At 43.9% G+C, this 23,240-nt stretch overlaps 1 protein-coding gene across 2 annotated transcripts in view; it reads left to right on the plus strand.

The window, feature by feature from the left end:
* Window positions 1–22,600, plus strand: part of LOC124041153 (heterogeneous nuclear ribonucleoprotein L-like) — a 61,998-nt gene extending 39,398 nt beyond the window's left edge. Inside the window, exons 7-13 of one of the 2 annotated variants that reach the window (XM_046358387.1) lie at window positions 12,562–12,636; window positions 14,645–14,859; window positions 18,296–18,417; window positions 18,834–19,035; window positions 19,583–19,640; window positions 19,740–19,838; window positions 20,722–22,600. In XM_046358387.1, the coding sequence (XP_046214343.1) occupies window positions 12,562–12,636; window positions 14,645–14,859; window positions 18,296–18,417; window positions 18,834–19,035; window positions 19,583–19,640; window positions 19,740–19,838; window positions 20,722–20,777 (827 nt within the window). In that variant the 3' untranslated portion in view covers window positions 20,778–22,600. The remainder of the gene's footprint in view (window positions 1–12,561; window positions 12,637–14,644; window positions 14,860–18,295; window positions 18,418–18,833; window positions 19,036–19,582; window positions 19,641–19,739; window positions 19,839–20,721) is intronic. The other variant, XM_046358388.1, reaches the window with a different exon arrangement.
* The last annotated feature ends 640 nt before the right edge of the window (window positions 22,601–23,240 follow it).

Consider the following 23,240-nt stretch of genomic DNA (forward strand, 5'->3'; position numbering starts at 1 on the left):
CTTATTCAGTCAGTGCTCTGACTGGCTAAATCCCTTTCTATCCCCTCACCAAATGACCAGTAGTATAAATATGTATGTATTAGTGGATACAATCCCTAGTCTGGACATGGGAACATTAGAGACAGAGAGTGCATTTCTCTCTGTCTTCAAGCCTGTAGAGAAAGCCTGTATTCTGTAAATAAGATTTACCTATGCTCTGTAATCTACTTAAATACCAAATTGACACTATCTTATTCTATAAGCTCTACTTTATATTCTAGTATTTCTGACAATGTCAATGTGTTGCAATGCCTATTTTAGCAGAGAGAAAAGTTTAGAAAACAAATGTTTAGATAATAATTATTGCATGCCTTGTTAATGGAAGCACATTGTGTGGATGAAGAGAGTCACAGTTCCTTTTATGATTGTCTCAACTCCCTAGTAAAGTTCCATCTCTGTGAGACCTGGAGTCCCTCTATCAGAGGTCCAACTTCTCTATCTCCATCTGAAAGACCCATCTCAGTGAGACCTGGAGTCCCTCTATCAGAGGTTTAACTTCTCTATCTCCATCTGAAAGACCCATCTCTGTGAGACCTGGAGTCCCTCTATCAGAGGTCCAACTTCTCTATCTCATTTACATTTACATTTAAGTCATTTAGCAGACGCTCTTATCCAGAGCAAAGACCCAGCTCTGTGAGACCTGGAGTCCCTCTATCAGAGGTCCAACTTCTCTATCTCCATCTGAAAGACCCATCTCTGTGAGACCTGGAGTCCCTCTATCAGAGGTCCAACTTCTCTATCTCCATCTGAAAGACCCATCTCTGTGAGACCTGGAGTCCCTCTATCAGAGGTCCAACTTCTCTATCTCCATCTGAAAGACCCAGCTCTGTGAGACCTGGAGTCCCTCTATCAGAGGTCCAACTTCTCTATCTCCATCTGAAAGACCCAGCTCTGTGAGACCTGGAGTCCCTCTATCAGAGGTCCAACTTCTCTATCTCCATCTGAAAGTCCCAGCTCTGTGAGACCTGGAGTCCCTCTATCAGAGGTCCAACTTCTCTATCTCCATCTGAAAGACCCATCTCTGTGAGACCTGGAGTCCCTCTATCAGAGGTCCAACTTCTCTATCTCATTTACATTTACATTTAAGTCATTTAGCAGACGCTCTTATCCAGAGCAAAGACCCATCTCTGTGAGACCTGGAGTCCCTCTATCAGAGGTCCAACTTCTCTATCTCCATCTGAAAGACCCATCTCTGTGAGACCTGGAGTCCCTCTATCAGAGGTCCAACTTCTCTATCTCCATCTGAAAGACCCAGCTCTGTGAGACCTGGAGTCCCTCTATCAGAGGTCCAACTTCTCTATCTCCATCTGAAAGACCCAGCTCTGTGAGACCTGGAGTCCCTCTATCAGAGGTCCAACTTCTCTATCTCCATCTGAAAGTCCCAGCTCTGTGAATGTCATAGCCCCTTGTCTCTTAAAGTGCATCTATATATTCAGACTAACCAGGGGACATTAGTAACCTGCTTAGGTTTACATTACGATGAACATCTCCCTTTACTGCGTGGCTAAATTAGAAAACTCAGGCAAGACGCTAACTCATTTGAAACCCCAGTGAGAGTGTGTTTAGCCTCCTGCTGTGGCTTTCTCACAGCATTCTAATTTATTCCTCCAGTGTCCTCTGTGGACAGCTCTTACCTCGGGACAGACTGCTTAAGTAACATGCTTACCTGAGAGGAACTGATATTTGATTCACTTTGAAGCACCTTCACACCTTTATTATACTGGGTGTTGGATTGTATATCAGCCCATTTAAGTGAGCTAATAAAACAGTGCTTAACTTGGACTGAAATAGTGTCGGTACTCATTTTGGGTACCGGTACTGTTTATTATTTAGGTGCCAGACCTCCCCAATACTTTTAATCCAATATTCTATAAGAGTTGCAGGAACTCAAGCAGTACTCAGTTCCTGTGAGCTCCTGCCCAAGTCAAGCTCTGCTGATAAGTTATAGCTCTATCAGCTAGAATGAAGTAACCCAGACCTCTACTCTATCTATCATCTGGTCTGCAGCACCTTCTCATACAGAACCCATTTCCCTGACATTGAGGAACAGGTGTAAACATGGTGTTACATGTTAGTGCTTGATGCTCTACCAACTGCAACAACAAAGTATCTGTTTTACATCCCAAGGGGACCAGCCAGAGAGGCTCTCTGTGACATCACGTCCCCTCTGAGATGCTTTAACTGCAGCAGGGTTCATATTGCTGTAGCATACAGCAATAATTTGAGCCAGTTTGCTACAGCAAGAAAATAGTCTTGCAGCAATAGCAAATGTGAAATAGTATGTGGATTATAATTAATGGCTTTTTTGTAGGGGTTGATAAATTACAAACTTCAGAAGCCTGAAATACAGTACAAGTTTTACATTTCCTGCATTGCAGGAAACTTCTCCTGCAAAAGGGGGATCAAATTAAGATCCTACCTCTGTAGTAGACCTTTTTATTAGCCCTCTAATTACAATGAAGAGCAAAAAGTGCCACTCTGTTCTGGGCCAGCTGCAGATTAACTAGGTCCTTCTTTGCAGCACTGGACCATATGACTGGACAATAATCTTGATAAGATAAAACTAGAGCCTGCAGGACTTGCTTTGTGGAGTCCTCAGACCTGTCTCCATCTTTACAACCATTGAATCTATATGTTTTGACCATGACAGTTTACAATACAAGGTAACACCAAGTCATTTAGTCTCCTCAACTTGTTCAACAGCCATGCCTTTCATTACCAGATTCAGCTAAGGTTGAGAACTTAGGGAATGATTTGTACCAAATACAATGCTGTTAGTCTTAGAGATGTTCAGGACCAGTTTATTACTGGCCACCCATTCCAAAACAGACTACAACTATTTGTTAAGGGTTTCAGTGACTTCACCAGCTGTGTTTGCTGATGCGGATATAGTTGAATCATCAGCATACACGGACACGCATGCTTTGTTTAATGCCTGAGGCAGGTCATTGGTAAAAATGGAAATGAGTAGAGCGCCTAGAAAGCTGCCCTGCGGTACACCACACTTTACATGTTTGACATTAGAGAAGCTTCCATTTAAGAAAACCCTCTTGAGTTCTATTAGATATATGGTTCTGAATCCATGATATGGCAGAGGTTAAAAAGCCATAACACATACGTTTTCTCAACAACAGTTTATGGTCAATAATATCAAAGGCTGCACTGAAATCTAACAGTACAGCTCCCACAATCTTATTATCTATTTCTTTCAACCAATCATCAGTCATTTGTCTCAGTGCAGTACATGTTGAGTGCCCTTCTCTATAAGCATGCTGAAAGTCTGTTGTTAATTTGTTTACAGAGAAATAGCATTGTGTTTGGTCAAACACATTTTTTTCCAACAGTTTGCTAAGAGCTGGCAACAAGCTGATAGGTCTGTTGTTAGAACCAGTAATGGCCACTTTACCACTCTTGGGTAACAGAATGATTTTGGGTTCCCTCCAGGCCTGAGGACAAAGACTTTCCTCTAGACTCAGATTAAAGATTTGACAGAGAAGAGTGGCTATAGAGTCACCTACCATCCTCAGTAGCTTTCCATCTCAGTTGTCAACGCCAGGAGGTTTGTCATTATTGATCAATAACAATCATTTTCCCACCTCTCCCACACTAACTCCACACTAGCTTTTCTTTCATTCTTAGTTTTATCATGCATGAGTACGATGGCTCAGTGTTTGCTATTGGCATTTTCTGCTACATTTTGCCAATGAAGTAATCATTCAAATAATATTATGGTTAAACTCAAATATACTAATTGACAAAAGAACATTATTTTTGGAAGAACATTTTTAGAAACTGTATAATCTTTGTAAATTGTATCATAAATAGGAATGGTGGAGTTATGTCACACACACAAATAACCAAAATATATGGAAATGTCTGTTCTATCCAGAATTACAACCAGCTGCAACAAAAAAGGGAAGGCAAGTGGAAATGGGAGAAGGTAAAGAACTTGTCTGTTGGCCCTGCATTAAAGACCAAAATTACTAAACAATTGTCAGCTGCACTATATAGGTTGCAAAATAGTTGGTAGATTTTAGATGTACCGATTCCATGGCGCGTGGTTTATGAACTGAAACACAAAACCAGCCGGATTCAAAACATTCCATTTCAATTGTTATACAAAATTCTTACAACCAATAGAATTTTTATATATATGGGGGATAAAACGATCGCAGCTCTGCAGATTTTGCTGTGAAGAGACAGAATAATTAGATCATTGGTTTTGGTACTGCCCATATATACAGTTGAAGTCAGAAGTTTACATACACTTAGGTTGGAGTCATTAAAATCGTTTTTCAACCACTCCACAAATTTCTTGTTAACAAACTATAGTTTTGGCAAGTCGGTTAGGACATCTACTTTGTGCATGACACAAGTAATTTTTACAATAATTGTTTACAGACTGATTACTTCACTTATAATTCACTGTATCACAATTCCAGTGGGTCAGAAGTTTACATGCACTAAGTCGACTGCCTTTATAAACAGCTTGGAAAATTCCAGAAAATTATGTCATGGCTTTAGAAGCTTCTGATAGGCTAATTGACATAATTTGAGTCAATTGGAGGTGTACCTATGGATGTATTTCAAGGCCTACCTTCAAACTCAGTGCCTCTTTGCTTGACATCATGGGAATATCAAAAGAAATCAGCCAAGACCTGAGAAAAACATTTGTAGACCTCCACAAGTCTGGTTCATCCTTGGCAGCAATTTCCAAATGCCTGAAGGTAACAAGTTCATCTATACAAACAATAGTACACAAGTATAAACACCATGGGACCACGCAGCCGTCATAACGCTCAGGAAGGAGACGCATTCTGTCTCCTAGAGAGGAATGTACTTAGGTGCGAGAAGTGCAAATCAATCCCAGAACAACAGCAAAGGACCGTGTGAAGATGCTGGAGGAAACAGGTACAAAACTATCTACATCCGCAGTAAAACAAGTCCTTTTTCGACCTAACCTGAAAGGCCACTCAGCAAGGAAGAAGCCACTGCTCCAGAACTGCAATAGAAAAGGCAGACTGGTTTGCAACAGCACATGGGGACAAAGATTGTACTTTTTGGAGAAATGTCCTCTGGTCTGATGAAACAAAAATAGAACTGTTTGGCCATAATGACCATCGTTATGTTTGGAAGAAAAAGGGGGAGGCTTGCAAGCCGAAGAACCCCATCCCAACCGTGAAGCACGATGGTGGCAGCATCATGTTGTGGGGGTGCTTTGCTGCAGGAGAGACTGGTGCACTTCACAAAATAGATGGTATCATGAGGTGGGAAAATTACGTGGATATATTGAAGCAACATCTCAAGACATCAGTCAGGAAGTTAAAGCTTGGTCGCTAATGGGTCTTCCAAATGGACAATGACCCCAAGCATGCTTCCAAAGTTGTGGCAAAATGGCTTTTTAAAGACAACAAAGTCAAGGTATTGGAGTGGTCATCACAAAGCCCTGACCTCAATCCTATAGAACATTTGTGGGCAAAACTACAAAAGCGTGTGCGAACAAGGAGGCCTGCAAACCTGACTCAGTTACACCAGCTCTGTCAGGAGGAATGGGCCAAAATTCACCCAACTAATTGTAGAAAGCTTGTGGAAGGCTACCTGAAACGTTTGACCCAAGTTAAACAATTTAAAGGCAATGCTACTAAATAATAATTGAGTGTATGGTAACATCTGACCCACTGGGAATGTGATGAAATAAATAAAAGCTGAAATAAATCATTCTCTCTACTATTTTTCTGACATTTCACATTCTTAAAATAAAGTGGTGATCCTAACTGACCTAAGACAGAACATTTTTACTAGGGTTAAATGTCAGGAAATGGTGAGAAACTGAGTTTAAATGTAAACTTCCCGCTTCAACTGTAGCTTGTTTTTGGTTGCAGGTTCAGGAATGTTTTACTTGGAGCTAACTGCAAATAGCATTGCTGGGTGATTTGATAAGTCATAGTCAATCGATCAATAATATATTAATACTCTTAGCAAAGGTGTTTATCTTTAATTTTACAATCTGTAGAAACTATGAAAATTGAAAGGTTCAGAACATTTGTGAAACATCACAGCACAGTGGAAAAATATATGGCAGCTAGAAATTAAACTAGATGGTCTTCAGAGATGGATGGGAGGGGTTGAGGGAGCTGAAGGATGGGACTGGATGGTCTTCAGAGATGGATGGGAGGGGTTGAGGGGAGCTGAAGGATGGGACTGGATGGTCTTCAGAGATAGATGAGAGGGGTTGAGGGGAGCTGAAGGCTGGGACTGGATGGTCTTCAGAGATAGATGAGAGGGGTTGAGGGGAGCTGAAGGATGGGACTGGATGGTCTTCAGAGATAGATGAGAGGGGTTGAGGCTGGGAGTTGAAGGATGGGACTGGATGGTGTTCAGAGATAGATGGGAGGGGTTGAGGGGTGAAGGCTGGGAGCTGAAGGAGGGATGGGACTGGATGGTCTTCAGAGATAGATGAGAGGGGTTGAGGGGAGCTGAAGGATGGGACTGGATGGTCTTCAGAGATAGATGGGAGGGGTTGAGGGGAGCTGAAGGCTGGGACTGGATGGTCTTCAGAGATAGATGAGAGGGGTTGAGGGGAGTTGAAGGATGGGACTGGATGGTGTTCAGAGATAGATGGGAGGGTTTGAGGGGAGCTGAAGGATGGGACTGGATGGTCTTCAGAGATAGATGAGAGGGGTTGAGGGGAGCTGAAGGATGGGACTGGATGGTCTTCAGAGATAGATGGGAGGGGTTGAGGGGAGCTGAAGGCTGGGACTGGATGGTCTTCATAGATAGATGGGAGGGGTTGAGGGTAGCTGAAGGATGGGACTGGATGGTCTTCAGAGATAGATGGGAGGGGTTGAGGGGAGTTGAAGGCTGGGACTGGATGGTCTTCAGAGATAGATGGGAGGGGTTGAGGGAGTTGAAGGCTGGGACTGGATGGTCTTCAGAGATAGATGAGAGGGGAGGGGAGTTGAGGGGGACAGCTGAAGGATGGGACTGGGCTGGGACATGGTCTTCAGAGATAGATGAGAGGGGTTGAGGGGAGCTGAAGGATGGGACTGGATGGTCTTCAGAGATAGATGGGAGGGGTTGAGGGGAGCTGAAGGCTGGGACTGGATGGTCTTCAGAGATAGATGGGAGGGGTTGAGGGGAGCTGAAGGCTGGGACTGGATGGTCTTCAGAGATAGATGGGAGGGGTTGAGGGGAGCTGAAGGCTGGGACTGGATGGTCTTCAGAGATAGATGGGAGGGCCATCATTTAATTTAAAGTACTCCAAAGTTTTTTTTCCATCATTCTTTTATAATTGATCTTAGCTTTATAATACAGTTTCTTCTTCTTTTTGTTGATTTTAGTCACATAATTTATCAATTTGCAGTAAGTCAGCCAGTCAGATGTGCAGCCAGACTTATTAGCCACTCCTTTTCCCCCATCTCTTTCAACCATAGAGGTTTAGTTTTCCTCATCAATCCATGGAGCCTTAACAGTTCTAACAGTCAGTTTCTTAACAGGTGCATGTTAATCAATAATAAATTAATCAAGTGCAGCATCTGGATGCTTCTTTTTAATCACATCAGACAAACAAATGTTTTTAACATCATCCACGTAAGAGTCACAGCAAAATCTTAATACACTACTTCAGGCCCAGCTTTTGGAACTGTGGCTTTCCTGGATATAGCCACTATATTGTGATCACTGCATCCAATGGGTACGGATACAGCTTTAGAACAGAGTTCTACAGTATTAGTAAAATGTGATCAATACATGTGGATGATCTTGTTCCTGTAGTGTTTGTAAACACCCTGGTAGGTTGATTAATAACCTGAACCAGATTACAGGCACTGGTTACAGTGAGAAGCTTCCTCTTGAGCGGACAGCTTGATGAAAACCAGTCAATATTCAGGTTCCCAAGAAAGTAGACATTTCTGTTTACATCACATACACTAACAAGCATTTCACACATATTATTTAGATACTGACTGCTAGGACTTGGTGGCCTATAGCAATGCCCTGAAATAAAAGGCTTTCGATGTGCCAAGTGAACCTGCAACCACAACACTTCAATAACACTTGACATAAGATCTTCTCTAAGCATTACAGGGATATGGCTCTGAATATATAAAGCAGCATCTCCCCCAAAAGCATTTCTGTCTCTTCTATAGATGTTATATCATTGTACTGATACTGCTGTATCATCAAATGAATTATCTGAGTCTCAGAAATGGCAAATATATGAATGTTATCTGATGTTAGCAAGTTATTGATTTCATTAACCTTATTTCTAAGGCTACATATATTAACATGGGCCATTTTCAGCCCCTTCCTGGGTAGTGTATCAGAGATAGACATGATATGTAAAACAGCAAACAAAGCAAATGAAAAAAAATATACATTCAGCAATCCATGAAAATTTGTGTGTATACATTCAGCAATCCATGAATCAATTTGTGTGTGTGTGTGTGTGTGTGTGTGTGTGTGTGTGTGTGTGTGTGTGTGTGTGTGTGTGTGTGTGTGTGTGTGTGTGTGTGTGTGTGTGTGTGTGTGTGTGTGTGTGTGTGTGTGTGTGTGTGTGTGTGTGTGTGTGTGTGTGTGTGTGTGTGTGTGTGTGTGCTGCAGGGTTGAAGCTATGAACCCACAGGCTTGGCTCTTTCATCCCTTCCAGGCTTTTGGGAGGGAGGGTGGACAATGAGCCTGTCATAGCAGATGTAAGCAATGTCCCCACGCGCTCTGGCAGTTTTCATGGCTGGGATGCGTTATTTCCTTTTCTGGCGCACAGCTTCAGGATAGTCTTTGTTGAGGAAGATGTACCTTCAACCTCAGGAACTGACCACTATCGGCCTAAGCCTGTTACCTGGGCCGGGTGATGAGTTTTCCAAGTCCTGTGGGCATGCTCCACCTCAATCTTCCTTTGGTCCATCTTCAATTTCTCCAAGATCATTTCACTCACTTTGTCTTCAGATTCCATCCAGGTCTCATGTGGAGATTCTGCAATTCCATCCACAACCATGTTGTTCCGCCTTGATTGTCCCTCGAGTCTGATTTCTCAGTCATTGTTATCATGGATTCACACACAGATCTGATGTCCTCTCTCAATGACTTACAGATTACTGTCATCTTGCCATTCTACTGTTTCAACTCATCGGGCTGACCCTGGGAGAACTGCAAACTGTCCTTCAGGTCCTGGACCTCTCTGGTCAGGCCGTCCATTCTTGCATTAATCAACCAGTATTCGGACAAAACACTTGAAGCTATTTTCTTGTTGTTGTAACAACTGCTTGTGGAACTATTTTTGTTTGTTTAAAATATCCTTCACCTGTGATAGAGAGACTCTACTGTCACCAACGGTACTTCCGCCGGGTTTGGTCTTTGTTATGATACCAATGTGGCGGCAGGTAGCCTAGTGGTTCGAGCAGGTAGCCTAATCGTTCTTCCCTGGAACAAGGCAGTTAATGTTATGCAGGTGAATGAGGACCCAAAAGCGACTTGGCGAAAACAGAGTCTTTATTCCAGTAAAGGAAATAGGCAATACTCCTGGACAATCAGAGCAGAAAACAAAACATAAAAAAACTTAATTCCACTCGTAGTGACGAGGACAGACTGGAGACTCGACCATTAACTGTAGGTTGCCTCGGGAAGGCACCGACCGTAGCAGACTCAGGCACCTGCACACACGCAGCATCTGAGGGAAACAAGACACGACAGGGCGAGACAAAGACACAGCACGGCGAACAATATACAAGGATCCGACAAGGACAGAAGTGGAAAACAAGGGGAGAAATAGGGACTCTAATCAGAAGACAAAATAGGGAACAGGTGTAAAAAGACTAAATGAGTGAGTTAGGAGAATGAGGAACAGCTGGGAGCAGGAACGGAACGATAGAGAGAGGAGAGAGAGGGAGGGGGAGAGAGAGGGATAGAAAAAGGGAACGAACCTAATAAGACCAGCAGGGGGAAACGAACAGAAGGGAAAGCATAATGACAAGACAATATATGACAAAACATGACAGTTAATCCACTGTGTTCCTAGACCATCATTGAAAATAATAATTTGTTCTTAACTGACTTGCCTAGTTAAATAAATCACATTTAGGTTACGCTGTTACTCCTCGCATTTCCAGACAGGGCAGGTCACAGGGATCTAGACAGCCACAAACCTGGGACAATCCGTGGTCTCTGCCACAATGGCTATCTGCATCGCTGGCTGTGTTTATACTCTCAAGAAAACACCACTAGCTTGATAGGCAGCTAGCTATCATTTAGGCTAGCTGCTACAGCAAGCAGCTCCTCAGACCCGGCCTTGGTTGGCAGGATCCCTGGACAAATAGTAGCAGCTGATGCCAACCGTGTCGCGGGACTCAAACTCAAAAGGTAGCTAGCTAGTAACCAAACTTTCAAAACTTTCCAAAACAACAACAAACCGAGCTCCCCCTCATTCCGCGGTCCGTGTTGTGCGGTGCGTTCAAGACAACTGGAGGCTAGAGGATGGGCAGCTGCTCAGTGTAAAGCTGAGCGTACAGCAGGGGTCTGCAGTCTCTCCGTGGGAGTTCTTAATGATGGATAGTTTTCCCTTCTACCAAGAGGACGAGGAGAGTAGAGGAAATAGGGGGATTTGTGAGGGGAGGGGGGATTTGAGGGTATTTGTGACTTGATTGTTGAGGGAGCGGCCGTAGCTTGAGATGGGAGGGGCCGTAGGGTGAGATGGGAGGGGCCGTAGCTTGAGATGGGAGGGGCCGTAGGGTGAGATGGGAGGGGCCGTAGGGTGAGATGGGAGCGGCCGTAGCTTGAGATGGGAGGGGCCGTAGGGTGAGATGGGAGCGGCCGTAGCTTGAGATGGGAGGGGCCGTAGGGTGAGATGGGAGGGGCCGTAGGGTGAGATGGGAGGGGGGGGGGGGGGTAGGTGACTTATGCTTGCACAGCAGATAAAACAATGAACCTTGCTGCACATCCCTAATTTGTGACTGAAGGTCACCGTCTGTTTGTTGAGCTTTCTCTCTCTCAATAATCCGGTACTGGTACCCCTGTATATAGGCTCGTTATTTTTATGTCATTTTCTTGTGTTACTTTTTGATTTTATTTTTTTTGCTTTATTTTTTACTTCCCAATGGGTGGTGCACAATTGTCCCAGCATCGTCCGGTTAGGGGAGGGTTTGGCCGGGGTAGGCCGTCATTTTAAAATAAGAATTTGTTCTTAACTGTCTTGCCAAGTTAAATAAAGTTAAAAAAGATAATGATACTTTAGTTTATTTAGTAAATATTTTCTTAACTCTATTTCTTGAACTACATTGTTGGATAAGGGCTTGTAAGTAAGCATTTCATGGTAAGGTCTACATACACCTGTTGCATGTGGCACGTGACAAATAACATTTGATTTGAATATTTGATTTGAACTATTATTTGGCATGTTGAGGGCTCCTTTGGGACTGTTCTTGTGGGAGATGGGACTGCAGCTACTCTTTGTCCATCCTGTGCCTCCATGTATCTCTCTGTGATTCTGTGGCAGATGTGAACTGACTGTATGATGATGTAACACAGGTTGATGTTGTGCACTTGTGCTGAAAGAGACAACCTGTGCCAATAAAGCCAAGACCTCAGTGAGAGGGTTGCTGACTGTTCACGCTAGTGATGTAATTCAGGTACTGTTCCTCCACCAATCTTTGTATTACAAATGTAACAATGTTTTCCCCCTATTTAAAATGTGATATCTTATGTTGTTTCTTTCTATTCTTGTGTTTTCTCTTTACTGTTCCTTGTCTATAGGTTGTGAAGGATTTAAATGTTGTTGTTTTTTTAAAGTGAATTGCCGTTGGGGTTAACAGTAGGACCTACTTTTTAAAACATGTATTGGCGTCTTCTTCTCTCTGTGTGTATTAGTACAACATAGTACTACTATTTAAAGTGCTACTACTATGGTAAAGGTACAACTGTGGATGCATTATAGTCCTGCTAATGCAAATGATTACTAGGAGCATGCTCTAATAGAGCGGCAGGTGTTGGGCCAGTAACTGAAAGGTTGCTTGTTTCAATACTGGAGCCGACAAGGTGAAAAATATGTTGCTGTGCCCTTGAGCAAGGCAGGCACTTAACCCTAATTGCTCTAGGGGTGATGTACAATGATGACCCCACTCTTTGTGGGTGTCTCAGGGGGAGTTGGGATATGCAAGAAGCACATTTCCATTACACACTTGTGTTAACAGGACAAATATAAACACCCCCAAAAAGTATTATGATGTGTGTTAATCAATAGCATTTTTTCCATATGTAGCTTTGACTTCATTATTGTGCCCTGTTGTGCCCTATGCCTGCACTGTTACTATGTGAACATTTAATGTAAAGTAAGATGTCAACAGAGAGTGGGTTTCCCCAGTCGGTGTACTCATACTCACCTGTAATGTCACAGGGTTTCTGTCGCCTCTAATTATTCTGCTTCTTTACTTCCAATGACCTTTCTATCAGTGTGTCTATGTGAATAGCACCTATTTCAATTTGTAGCCCAGAGCCATTTACCTCATACTCTCTCCCTATGTTGTGAATGTGTTGATGTTTCAGAGCGTGGGAAGGGCAGGCAGGCCATACTGGGGGAGCACCCGTCCTCTTACGGAGACAATGGATACGGTAAGATCCCGCCTCTCAGCACCAAAGCACTACCATATTACTCAGTGTATCGGCTTCCTCCATCTCTAGACACAGACTGCTACATTATCCACTCTATCCACACAGACTGCTACATTATCCACTCTATCCACACAGACTGCTACATTATCCACTCTATCCACACAGACTGCTACATTATCCACTCTATCCACACAGACTGCTACATTATCAACTCTATCCACACAGACTGCTACATTATCCACTCTATCCACACAGACTGCTACATTATCCACTCTATCCACACAGACTGCTACATTATCCACTCTATCCACACAGACTGCTACATTATCCACTCTATCCACACAGACTGCTACATTATCCACTCTATCCACACAGACTGCTACATTATCCACTCTATCCACACAGACTGCTACATTATCCACTCTATCCACACAGACTGCTACATTATCCACTCTATCCACTCTAACCACACAGACTGCTACATTATCCAGACTGCTACATTATCCACTCTATCCACACAGGCTGCTACATTATCCACTCTATCCACACAGACTGCTACATTATCCACTCACACAGACTGCCACTCTAGACTTACATTATCCACTCTATCCACACAGACTGCTACATTATCCACTCTATCCACACAGACTGCTACATTATCCACTCTATCCCACACAGACTGCTACATTATCCACTCTATCCACACAGACTGCTACATTATCCATTATCCACTCTATCCACTGCTATCCAGACTGCTACATTATCCACTCTATCCACACAGACTGCTACATTATCCACTCTATCCACACAGACTGCTACATTATCCACTCTACACAGACTCCACACAGACTGCTACATTATCCACTCTATCCACACAGACTGCTACATTATCCACTCTATCCACACAGACTGCTATTATCCACTCTATCCACACAGACTGCTACATTATCCACTCTATCCACACAGACTGCTACATTATCCACTCTATCCACACAGACTGCTACATTATCCACTCTATCCACACAGACTGCTACATTATCCACTCTATCCACACAGACTGCTACATTATCCACTCTATCCACACAGACTGCTACATTATCCATCCACACAGACTGCTACATTATCCACTCTATCCACACAGACTGCTACATTATCCACTCTATCCACACAGACTGCTACATTATCCACTCTATCCACACAGACTGCTACATTATCCACTATCCACACAGACTGCTACATTATCCACTCTATCCACACAGACTGCTACATTATCCACTCTATCCACTGCTCCACATGCTACATTATCCACTCTATCCACACAGACTGCTACATTATCAACTCTATCCACACAGACTGCTACATTATCAACTCTATCCACACAGACTGCTACATTATCCACTATATCCACACAGACTGCTACATTATCCACTCTATCCACACAGACTGCTACATTATCAACTCTATCCACACATACTGCTAAATGATCCACTCTAACCACACAGACTGCTACATTATCCATCCAATCCATACAGACTGCTACATTATCCACCCCATCCACACTCCCCATTCCTCAGGTGAAACCCTGCCCAACCACCTCTATGCCTCGGATGGTATAGATTCCCAACCTTATCTGAAGGTGAGAGGAGGAGAGAGTAGAGACCTCCCACCCTGCTTTGTCTCCAGAGGCTACCCATATGTAACCCACCTCCAGACTACTTTTACCATCAGGGTTGTGTTTAGTAGGATCAAATAGGATCAAACAGGATACGAAAGTAGTAGCTGGCCTCCTCCATTTCAAAATGTTTTATCCCGTTTCATGCCTAAATCAAATCAAATGTATTAATATAGCCCTTCTTACATCAGCTGATATCTCAAAGTGCTGTACAGAAACCCAGCCTAAAACCCCAAACAGCAAGCAATGCAGGTGTAAAAGCACCTACTGAACACAACTCAGCTGGAAGTGAAAGTTGTAACCCCTCCTCCTTTCCCCTTGGGTTTTGTATTCCAGGGTCACACTGCCCCCTGCTGCCTCTCCCAGGGAACAGCAGGTACAAGCTGAGCTCCCACGACATCCCAGAGGTAGTGGCTTACCCCCTGCCCCAAAGCTCCTCCTACAACAACCACGGCTCTAGCTCTGTCGCCATGGTGAGCGGCCTGCACCCCACCAAGATGAACTGCACCCGCATCTTCAACCTTTTCTGTCTCTATGGCAACATCGAAAAGGTCAGCAGCAGAGATCCACCTTAGGAGGGACTTGAGGGCATCCATGTGTGTGTTTGTGATAGTTTGAGTGTGAATGAACATTTCTTTGATGAATTCATTTTTTGTTGTTGTCAGTGTGTGTTATTCTGTTTGAAGTATTTCTGTTTGAAGTAGGTGTGCTAAAGCAGTAGTTCTCAAATCTCTCCTGGGGACCCACAACTGTTCCATGAATGTAATCTATTCCAGAGCACATCTGATTCATGGCGCCGGAGAAGATGGCCGATGTTTTACGTGCTCCTAACCAACTGTGTTTTCTTTTTCTCATTTTTTTTCTTTGTTTGTAACTTATTTTTTAAAACTTATTCTGTACATAATGTTGCTATGACCGAAAATAACATCTGGACATCAGAACAGCGATAACTCACCATGAACTGGCAAAAGCTTTTTTTTCCCTTTAACAAGTCCGACGAGCCCGATGTGAAAGACATACTGCTTTCCCAGGAACAGGCCCAAATCCCCATAATTTGCGTGAGAATTCGTAGGCGATCGAATGAACCCCCACTGCCTTCCGTTCTACTAGCTGACATGCAATCATTGGAAGAAAAAAAACAACGACATACAAGGAAGATTTAAACTACCAACGGGACATTTAAAAACTGTAATATCTTATGCTTCACTGAGTCGTGGCTGAACAATGACATTATCAACATACAGCTGGCTGGTTATACGCTGTATCGGCAGGATAGAACAGCTGCGTCTGGTAAGACAAGGGGGGCGGACTATGTATATTTGTAAACAAATTCTAAGAAAGTCTCAAGGTTTTGCTCGCCTGAGGTAGAATATCTCATGATAAGCTGTAGACCACACAATCTACCTAGAGAGTTTTCATCTGTATTTTTTGTAGCTGCCACCGCCGACCAATGCTGACACTAAGACCGCGCTCATTGAGCTGTATTCCTCCATAAGCAAACAGGAAAACGCTCATCCAGAGGCGGCGCTCCTAGTGGCTGGGACATTAATGCAGGGAAACTTAAATCCGCTTTACAAAATTTCTATCGGCATGTTAAATGTGTAACCAGAGGGGAAAAAACTTGAGACCACCTTTACTCCACACACAGAGACGTGTACAAACCTCTCCCTTGCCCTCCATTTGGCAAATCTGACCATAATTCTATCCTCCTTATTCCTGCTTACAGGCAAAAATTAAAGCAGGAAGCACCAGTGACTCGGTCAATAAAAAATGGTCAGATGAAGCAGATGCTGAACTACAGGACTGCTTTGCTATCACAGACTGGAACATGTTCTGGGATTCTTCTGATGGCATTGAGGAGTACACCACATCAGTCACTGGCTTCATCAATAAGTGCATCGATGACGTCGTCCCAACAGTGACCAAACGTACATACCCCAACCAGAAGCCATGGATTACAGGCATCATCCGCACTGAGCTAAAGGCTAGAGCTGCCACTTTCAAGGAGCAGGACTCTAAACCGGAAGCTTATAAGAAATCCCACTATGCCCTCTGATGAACCATCAAACAGGCAAAGTGTCAATACAGGACTAAGATTGAATTGTACTACACCAGCTCCGACGCTTGTCAGGTGTGGCAGGGCTTACAAACCATTACAGACAACAAAGGGAAGCACAGCCGAGAGCTGCCCAGTGACATGAGCCTACTAGACGAGCTAAACTACTTTGATGCTCACTTTGAGGCAAACAACACTGAATCATGCATGAGAGCACCAGCTGTTCTGGAGGACTGTGTGATCACGCTATCCGCAGTCCGATGTGAGTAAGACCTTTAAACAGGACAACATTCACAAGGCTGCAGGGCTATACGGATTATCAGGATGTGTACTACGAGCATGCACTGACCAACTGGAAAGTGTCTTCACTGACATTTTCAACCTCTCCCTGTCCGAGTCTGTAATGTTTTAAGCAGACCACCATAGTCTCTGTGCCCAAGAACACTAAGGTAACCTGCCTAAATGACTACCGACCCGTAGCACTCACGTATGGAGCCATGAAGTGCTTTGAAAGGCTGATCATAGTTCACATCAACACCATTATCCCAGAAACCACTCCAATTTGTGTACCGCCTTAACAAATCCACAGATGATACAATCTCTATTGCACTCCACACTGCCCTTTCCCACCTGGACAAAAGGGAAACCTATGTGAGAATGCTATTCATTGACCACAGCTCAGCATTCAACACCATAGTGCCCTCAAAGCTCATCACTAAGGACCCTGGGACTAAACACCTCCTTCTGTAACTGGATCCTGGACTTCCTGACGGGCCGCCCCCAGGTGGTAAGGGTAGGTAACAACACATCCGCCACACTGATCCTCAACACAGGGTACCCTCAGGGGTGCGTACTCAGTCCCCTCCTGTACTCCCTGTTCACTCATGACTGCACGGCCAGGCATGACTCCAACACCATCATTAAGTTTGCTGATGACACAACAGTAGTAGGCCTGGTCACCGACAACGACCGCAAGGCACTACAGAGGGTAGTGCGTACGGCCCAGTACATCACTGGTGCCAAGCTGCCTGCCATCCAGGACCTCTGCACCAGGCGGTGTCAGAGGAAGGCCCTAAAAATAGTCAAATACTCCAGCCATCCTCGTCATAAACTGTTCTCTCTGCTACCACACGGCGAGCGGTACCGGACCGCCAAGTCTATGTCCAAGGGGCTTCTACACAGCTTCTACCCCCCCAAGCCATAAGACTCCTGAACATCTAGTCAAATGGCTACCCAGACTATTTCCATTGCCTCCCCAACGCCTCTTTTACGCTGCTGCTACTCTCTGTTATTATCTATGCATAGTCACTTTAATAACTCTACCGGCATGTAGCCCAGTGGTTAGAGGCTTGGGCCAGTAACTGAAAGGTTGCTTGATTGAATCCCTGAGCTGACAAGGTAAAAATCTGTTGTTCTGCCCCTGAACAAAGCAGTTAACCCACTTTTCCTAGGCCGTCGTTGTAAATAAGAATTTGTTCTTAAATGACATGCCTAGTTAAATAAAGGTTAAATTAAATAAATAAATAAACCTACATGTACATATTACCTCGACTAACCGGTGTAGTCTCGCTATTGTTATTTTACTGCTGCTGTTACTTACTTACTTACTTGTTCCTTTTATTTATTTTATTTCTTATTCTTATTAGTATTTTTTAAACTGCATTGTTGGTTAGGGGCTTGTAAGTAAGCATTTCACTGTTGTATTCAGCGCATGTGACTAATAAAATTTGATTTGATTCAAATTGTCAACTAATTATCAAGCCCTTGACTAAAGTCAATCAGGTTAGCTAGTTCAGGGTGAAACAAAATTGTGAAATGTCTGGCTGGCCCCGAGGAGAGGTTTGTGAACCACTGTGCTAAAGGTGTATGTAGCTATATAGTATTTGAGGCTTGCTATGCACATCATGTGTCTAAATCTGTGTGTGTGACAGGTGAAGTTCATGAAGAGTGTCCCGGGCACTGCCCTAGTAGAGATGGGGGATGAGTATGCAGTGGACAGGGCCATCACTCACCTCAACAGCATCAAGGTGTTTGGCAAGCGGCTTAATGTCTGGTGAGTGTCCTTGTTAGCATGTTAGAGGATATCTTAACACCTGCAGTATTCAACCACAGAATTAATGTTATTATCTAGTATCTTTTTACTCATTCTTTGTATTCCATTCCCTACCTCTCAATTTCTCTCTCTCTCTCTGTCTCTCTCTCTGTCTCTTTCGCTTTCTCTGTCTCTCTGTCTCTCTCTCTGTCTCTCTATCTCTGTCTCTGTCTCTCTATCTCTCTCTCTGTCTCTCTATCTCTGTCTCTGTCTCTCTATCTCTCTCTCTGTCTCTGTCTCTCTCTCTCTCTCTCTCTCTCTCTCTCTCTCTCTCTCTCTCTCTCTCTCTCTCTCTCTCTCTCTCTCTCTCTCTCTCTCTCTCTCTCTCTCTCTCTCTCTCTCTCTCTCTCTCTCTCACTCTCTCTCTCTCCCTCCAGTGTGTCCAAGCAGCATGCGGTCATACCCAGTCAGGTGTTTGAACTGGAGGACGGCAGCAGCAGCTATAAGGACTTTGCCATGACCAGGAACAACCGCTTCACCAGCCAAGGCCAGGCCTCCAAGAACATCATCCAGCCACCCTCCTGTGTGTTGCACTACTACAACGTTCCTCCCTGCATCTCAGAGGACCAGCTACTGAGGGTAGGGCTGTAATGATGTCAATGGTAGCGATAGGATGTGAGCAGAAGCCTGAGGGTTTGTGGGTCAAGGCTAGGGGACGGATATAGGTAAGGTTTATGGTTAACTCCCATCCTGTGATCTGCACTACTGCAACGTCCCATCTGAAAGTACCAGCTGCTGAGGTTATGGCTGGATTGACAGGGTTTCTGGGGAATGGGGAATAGAGAAGGGTTTCTGAGGTCTGTATGGGGTAGGGTTTAGCGTTGACTCTCATCCTGTGAGCTGCACTATTACAAGCCCCTCCCCCTACATTTCAGAGGGCCAGCTGGATCTTGGAAGGAGGGTGGATATCTGATGTTTGGTGGATAGGAGGCCTAAGAGATTAAACTATTTTGCTGAACAATTACTTCTATAAAAGAAGCGGACCACTGATGTATCTACCAGTCATTCACTGTCAATGATCTCTGTAGTTTGACCGTTACTAAAGAGCTCCATCTTGTGGATGTGGTTAGAAAAACATGAGCATTGTCTCAGCTGCTCTTGTTGACTGTTGTTTGATTTCTTACAGCTATGCTCAGAGCATGATGTGCCGGGTTTCACCAAGTTCAAGATGTTTGATGCAAAGCGTAAGTTTATCATTTTGCTTTTTTTATTTTGTTAGGCTGTTGAAGGAGTTAGCTGTACTGCCATACTTAAGTTGTCCTACTGTCCTCTCTTGTCATCAGCCTCCTCCAAAACTATCTCTGGGTTGTTAGAGTTTGACTCCAAGACACACGCGGTTGAGGTCTTGACCGTCCTAAACCACTACCAGATCAGAATACCAAGTAAGTGACCAGATGGCCTTGCTTTCCTCAACAGTAACACTCTAGCACCAAACACTCCACCTTTAGTAGTCACTCTCAGCGGGATAACTGAATGTGTCACATAGTCAGAGAAATTGGATTCAGACCAAATTTACATGAAGACCTGAAGACTAAATCCTATCTTACATTCAATCTACCCTTTTCCCTTTACTGCACTGGCCCTTTACTTCACTGGCCCTTTACTGCACTGGCCCTTTACTTCACTGGCCCTTTACTGCACTGGCCCTTTACTGCACTGGCCCTTTACTGCACTGGCCCTTTACTGCACTGGCCCTTTACTGCACTGGCCCTTTACTGCACTGGCCCTTTACTGCACTGGCCCTTTACTGCACTGGCCCTTTACTTCACTGGCCCTTTACTTCACTGGCCCTTTATTTAAATAGGCAAGTCAGTTAAGAACAAATTCTTATTTTCAGGAACAGTGGATTAACTGCCTGTTCAGGGGCAGAACGACAGATTTTGTACCTTGTCAGCTCAGGGATTTGAACTTGCAACCTTCCGGCTACTAGTCCAACGCTCTAACCACTAGGCTACCCTGCCGCCCCTTTACTGCACTGGCCTAGCCTGTCTTATTGCCCCACTATTATTCCTGAGTGAAAGAGCATGGGGGACATGTTATAAAATCCAAGGGGAGAATGCTGTCAATGCCATCTGCTGCACACCTTTTTCTCTTCTCAGACCAGACTTAACGCTGCTGTGTTCAGAATTCTCCCTGCCAATGCCCCCAACAGGGTGAACATGTGTGTGGGCATGCCATGTGAGCATGTGTGTTTGTTTATGTGTAGGAATATGTGTGAGTGTGTGTATAGTAGGTGTTTAACCCAGTGTGTCTGACCTTTTCCAGATGGCTCTAACCCCTACACCCTGAAGCTGTGCTTCTCCACGTCCTCTCACCTCTGAGGAACTCAGGACCAGGGCACCAGCAGGACTGACCAGAGCCCAGTAGGAGATGGAGAGAGAGAAAGGATGGGGCCGGGAGGGACAGAGTACTGAGCTAACAAGACACTGAGACTCACTGTCTCCCGTTGAAGTGGAGAAGACTACTGAAACACACAAGTGTGAAACACTGGAAAATTGCTGAAGAGGTTTTCTCTTGTACCTCTTATTTTCTAGTATTTTCTGTTCTGTTAGTTTTTAAGTTCTCTATATAGAGAGAGCCAATCAGAACTAAGAACAGAGAGACGACACCCTCTCTTCCCAGCGTCCATTGGGGCTGAGCATGGTACTGTAATGTAACAGATGACCCCTGAAAAGACTTGTTGTGGGCAGAATGTGATTACTTGCCAATTTTTGCATTGTGTAAGAAGACTGAATAGAGGACGTCCAATATGCATCCATGCTGGTAAAGACTATCCAAAATGGTCGCCATATTTATGGGTTGACAGTACTGCATTTATGCTCACCTTATTTAGCTGAGCAGCAGAAACTCAGTCGGTACTTCAGTGGAACAATGTGTCAATATGAATTCAAAATCGCACTGTACCATGTAAATGTGTATATAATTTAAATGAAAGCTCTGCTATAGAGGGTTGGGACAGGGGGTGATATTATTCATCTTATTTGAGGTCATTGTGTCAGCAGGTGTTTTGCTTTGGAGTGGACCGTTTAATGATGCGTTTTAGACACTGTGTTTGTACGATGTTTACACATGAAGAGCCCATGGTCTGTGTAGTATGTCAGTGTTTTGGGGCACACTGTTTGAATGTTAGTACTGGGTTCAGTGTAGTATCATGGCTCGCCTGCACTGGTTCAGTGTCAGTAGTTTTGTACATTCAGACTGTTTTAGTGTTTAGTGACACGCCGATGTCTTATGGTCACAAAATGGCTGTATCCAGAATCATTATACATCACCCCTAGCTCTTTGCCTCATTAATTAGCAAATATTTTGATATTAATTAGTATATTTAAAACATTTATGGACATTTTCAGATGTCCTAATCCCTCAAATACCTAAGGTTATTTGGGAACAGCCCTGTCAAAGAGTGTAACAAATAATATGACTACAAATTCTTAGCACAACAAACTTGGAATTCCATTTTACTTGCAAAATAAGGAAATGACATGTTAAAGCCTAATTCCATTGGTCTGCTCTGTATGTACTATTGTATAACATGAGCAATTACATACAGTACAAACCTTAAGGTGTTAATCAAGCTTTCTGCAAGTAGCAAATTGCTATTGTATCTACTGCAGGGGAGGCTTTTCCAGGCACAGGATCAGGTTTGATTGGTTCTGGATGCATCCTGAGAACGTGACATTCATTAATCATTCAACAGTCTACAGATCCTCTTACATTTTATTATTCCAGAATTGTTCCACATTCCGACTTCCATTTCAAAAGCCTGGAGTTACCATAAACAGCAGTCTTGTGCTTAAGTTCATGTTATCATCAAATGTAAGACACTACACGCATGTTCAGGTGGGTAGATCCCATGACTTCCATGTCTGACTGGTCATTAAATGGCGTTGTATCTATGGCTTTGTGGTGTATTTTATGGAGTTTTGTGATCTGTGCCAGTGTTAGTCACTGGAGTGACACCAGAATCGAATCCTCATGCACACTACTGATTGTGCATTCTCCTGCCCTATGAACTTTGAGAACACACGACAATGAATTCCCTTAAACAAACTTCAGAGGATCCCTCTGCACACAAATGTATCTCTGAGGGCATAACTTGTTCAACTAGAACACTGCAGCCTTTGCTTTCCAGAGTCCCTATTGTCAATAAAGGTAGCTTCCCACAGCTAAAGTTTTACTTTTCATGACTTGACAAGAAGGCACTTTACATTGTAATGGGTGAGCTGGTTGGGAGGATATGAGAAAGAACAGGACAGGCGAGGATGAAACTGAGACACAGTAACATTATTAGTGATAGTTATTTTCCCTGTGCTCAGCTAGTGACATGTACTTGAATAACAAACATGACTTGCTCTTTCAACTCTTAACACTAAGAAAAACACTAACTTATACAAACCCATGTGGGCACACACTGACAAACACCTCTCTCTCCTATCTCTCTCTTTTTCACACTCCAGCCTGGTCTCTAGCTTTGCTGCACACTCCTACACACCCCCTTGGTGCCCAGTAATCCGTTGGGGAACGCCGGTCTCTCGTGACCCTCTCTCTAAATTTACAGCTGCCTGTTGCTGTTCCCTGTGTGGGTCTCTCATATTTCTCTAGCCGGCTGCGACACTAATAATAGCAGTGCTGTGACACAGATTACTCCAGTCTGAGCCGAGGAGGGTACCTCTCTCTCTGCTGGGGCCTTTTCTAGTTCCCTGACTTTCTTTATTTAGCCATACTGTTCCTCTTTTCTCTTTGGAACAGAGGGCAGGTCACAGGCTCATTAACATATTAAGGCT

Source organism: Oncorhynchus gorbuscha, linkage group LG08 (genome assembly GCF_021184085.1).
Source record: "Oncorhynchus gorbuscha isolate QuinsamMale2020 ecotype Even-year linkage group LG08, OgorEven_v1.0, whole genome shotgun sequence".
In the NCBI taxonomy this organism is placed as follows: Eukaryota; Metazoa; Chordata; class Actinopteri; order Salmoniformes; family Salmonidae; genus Oncorhynchus; species Oncorhynchus gorbuscha.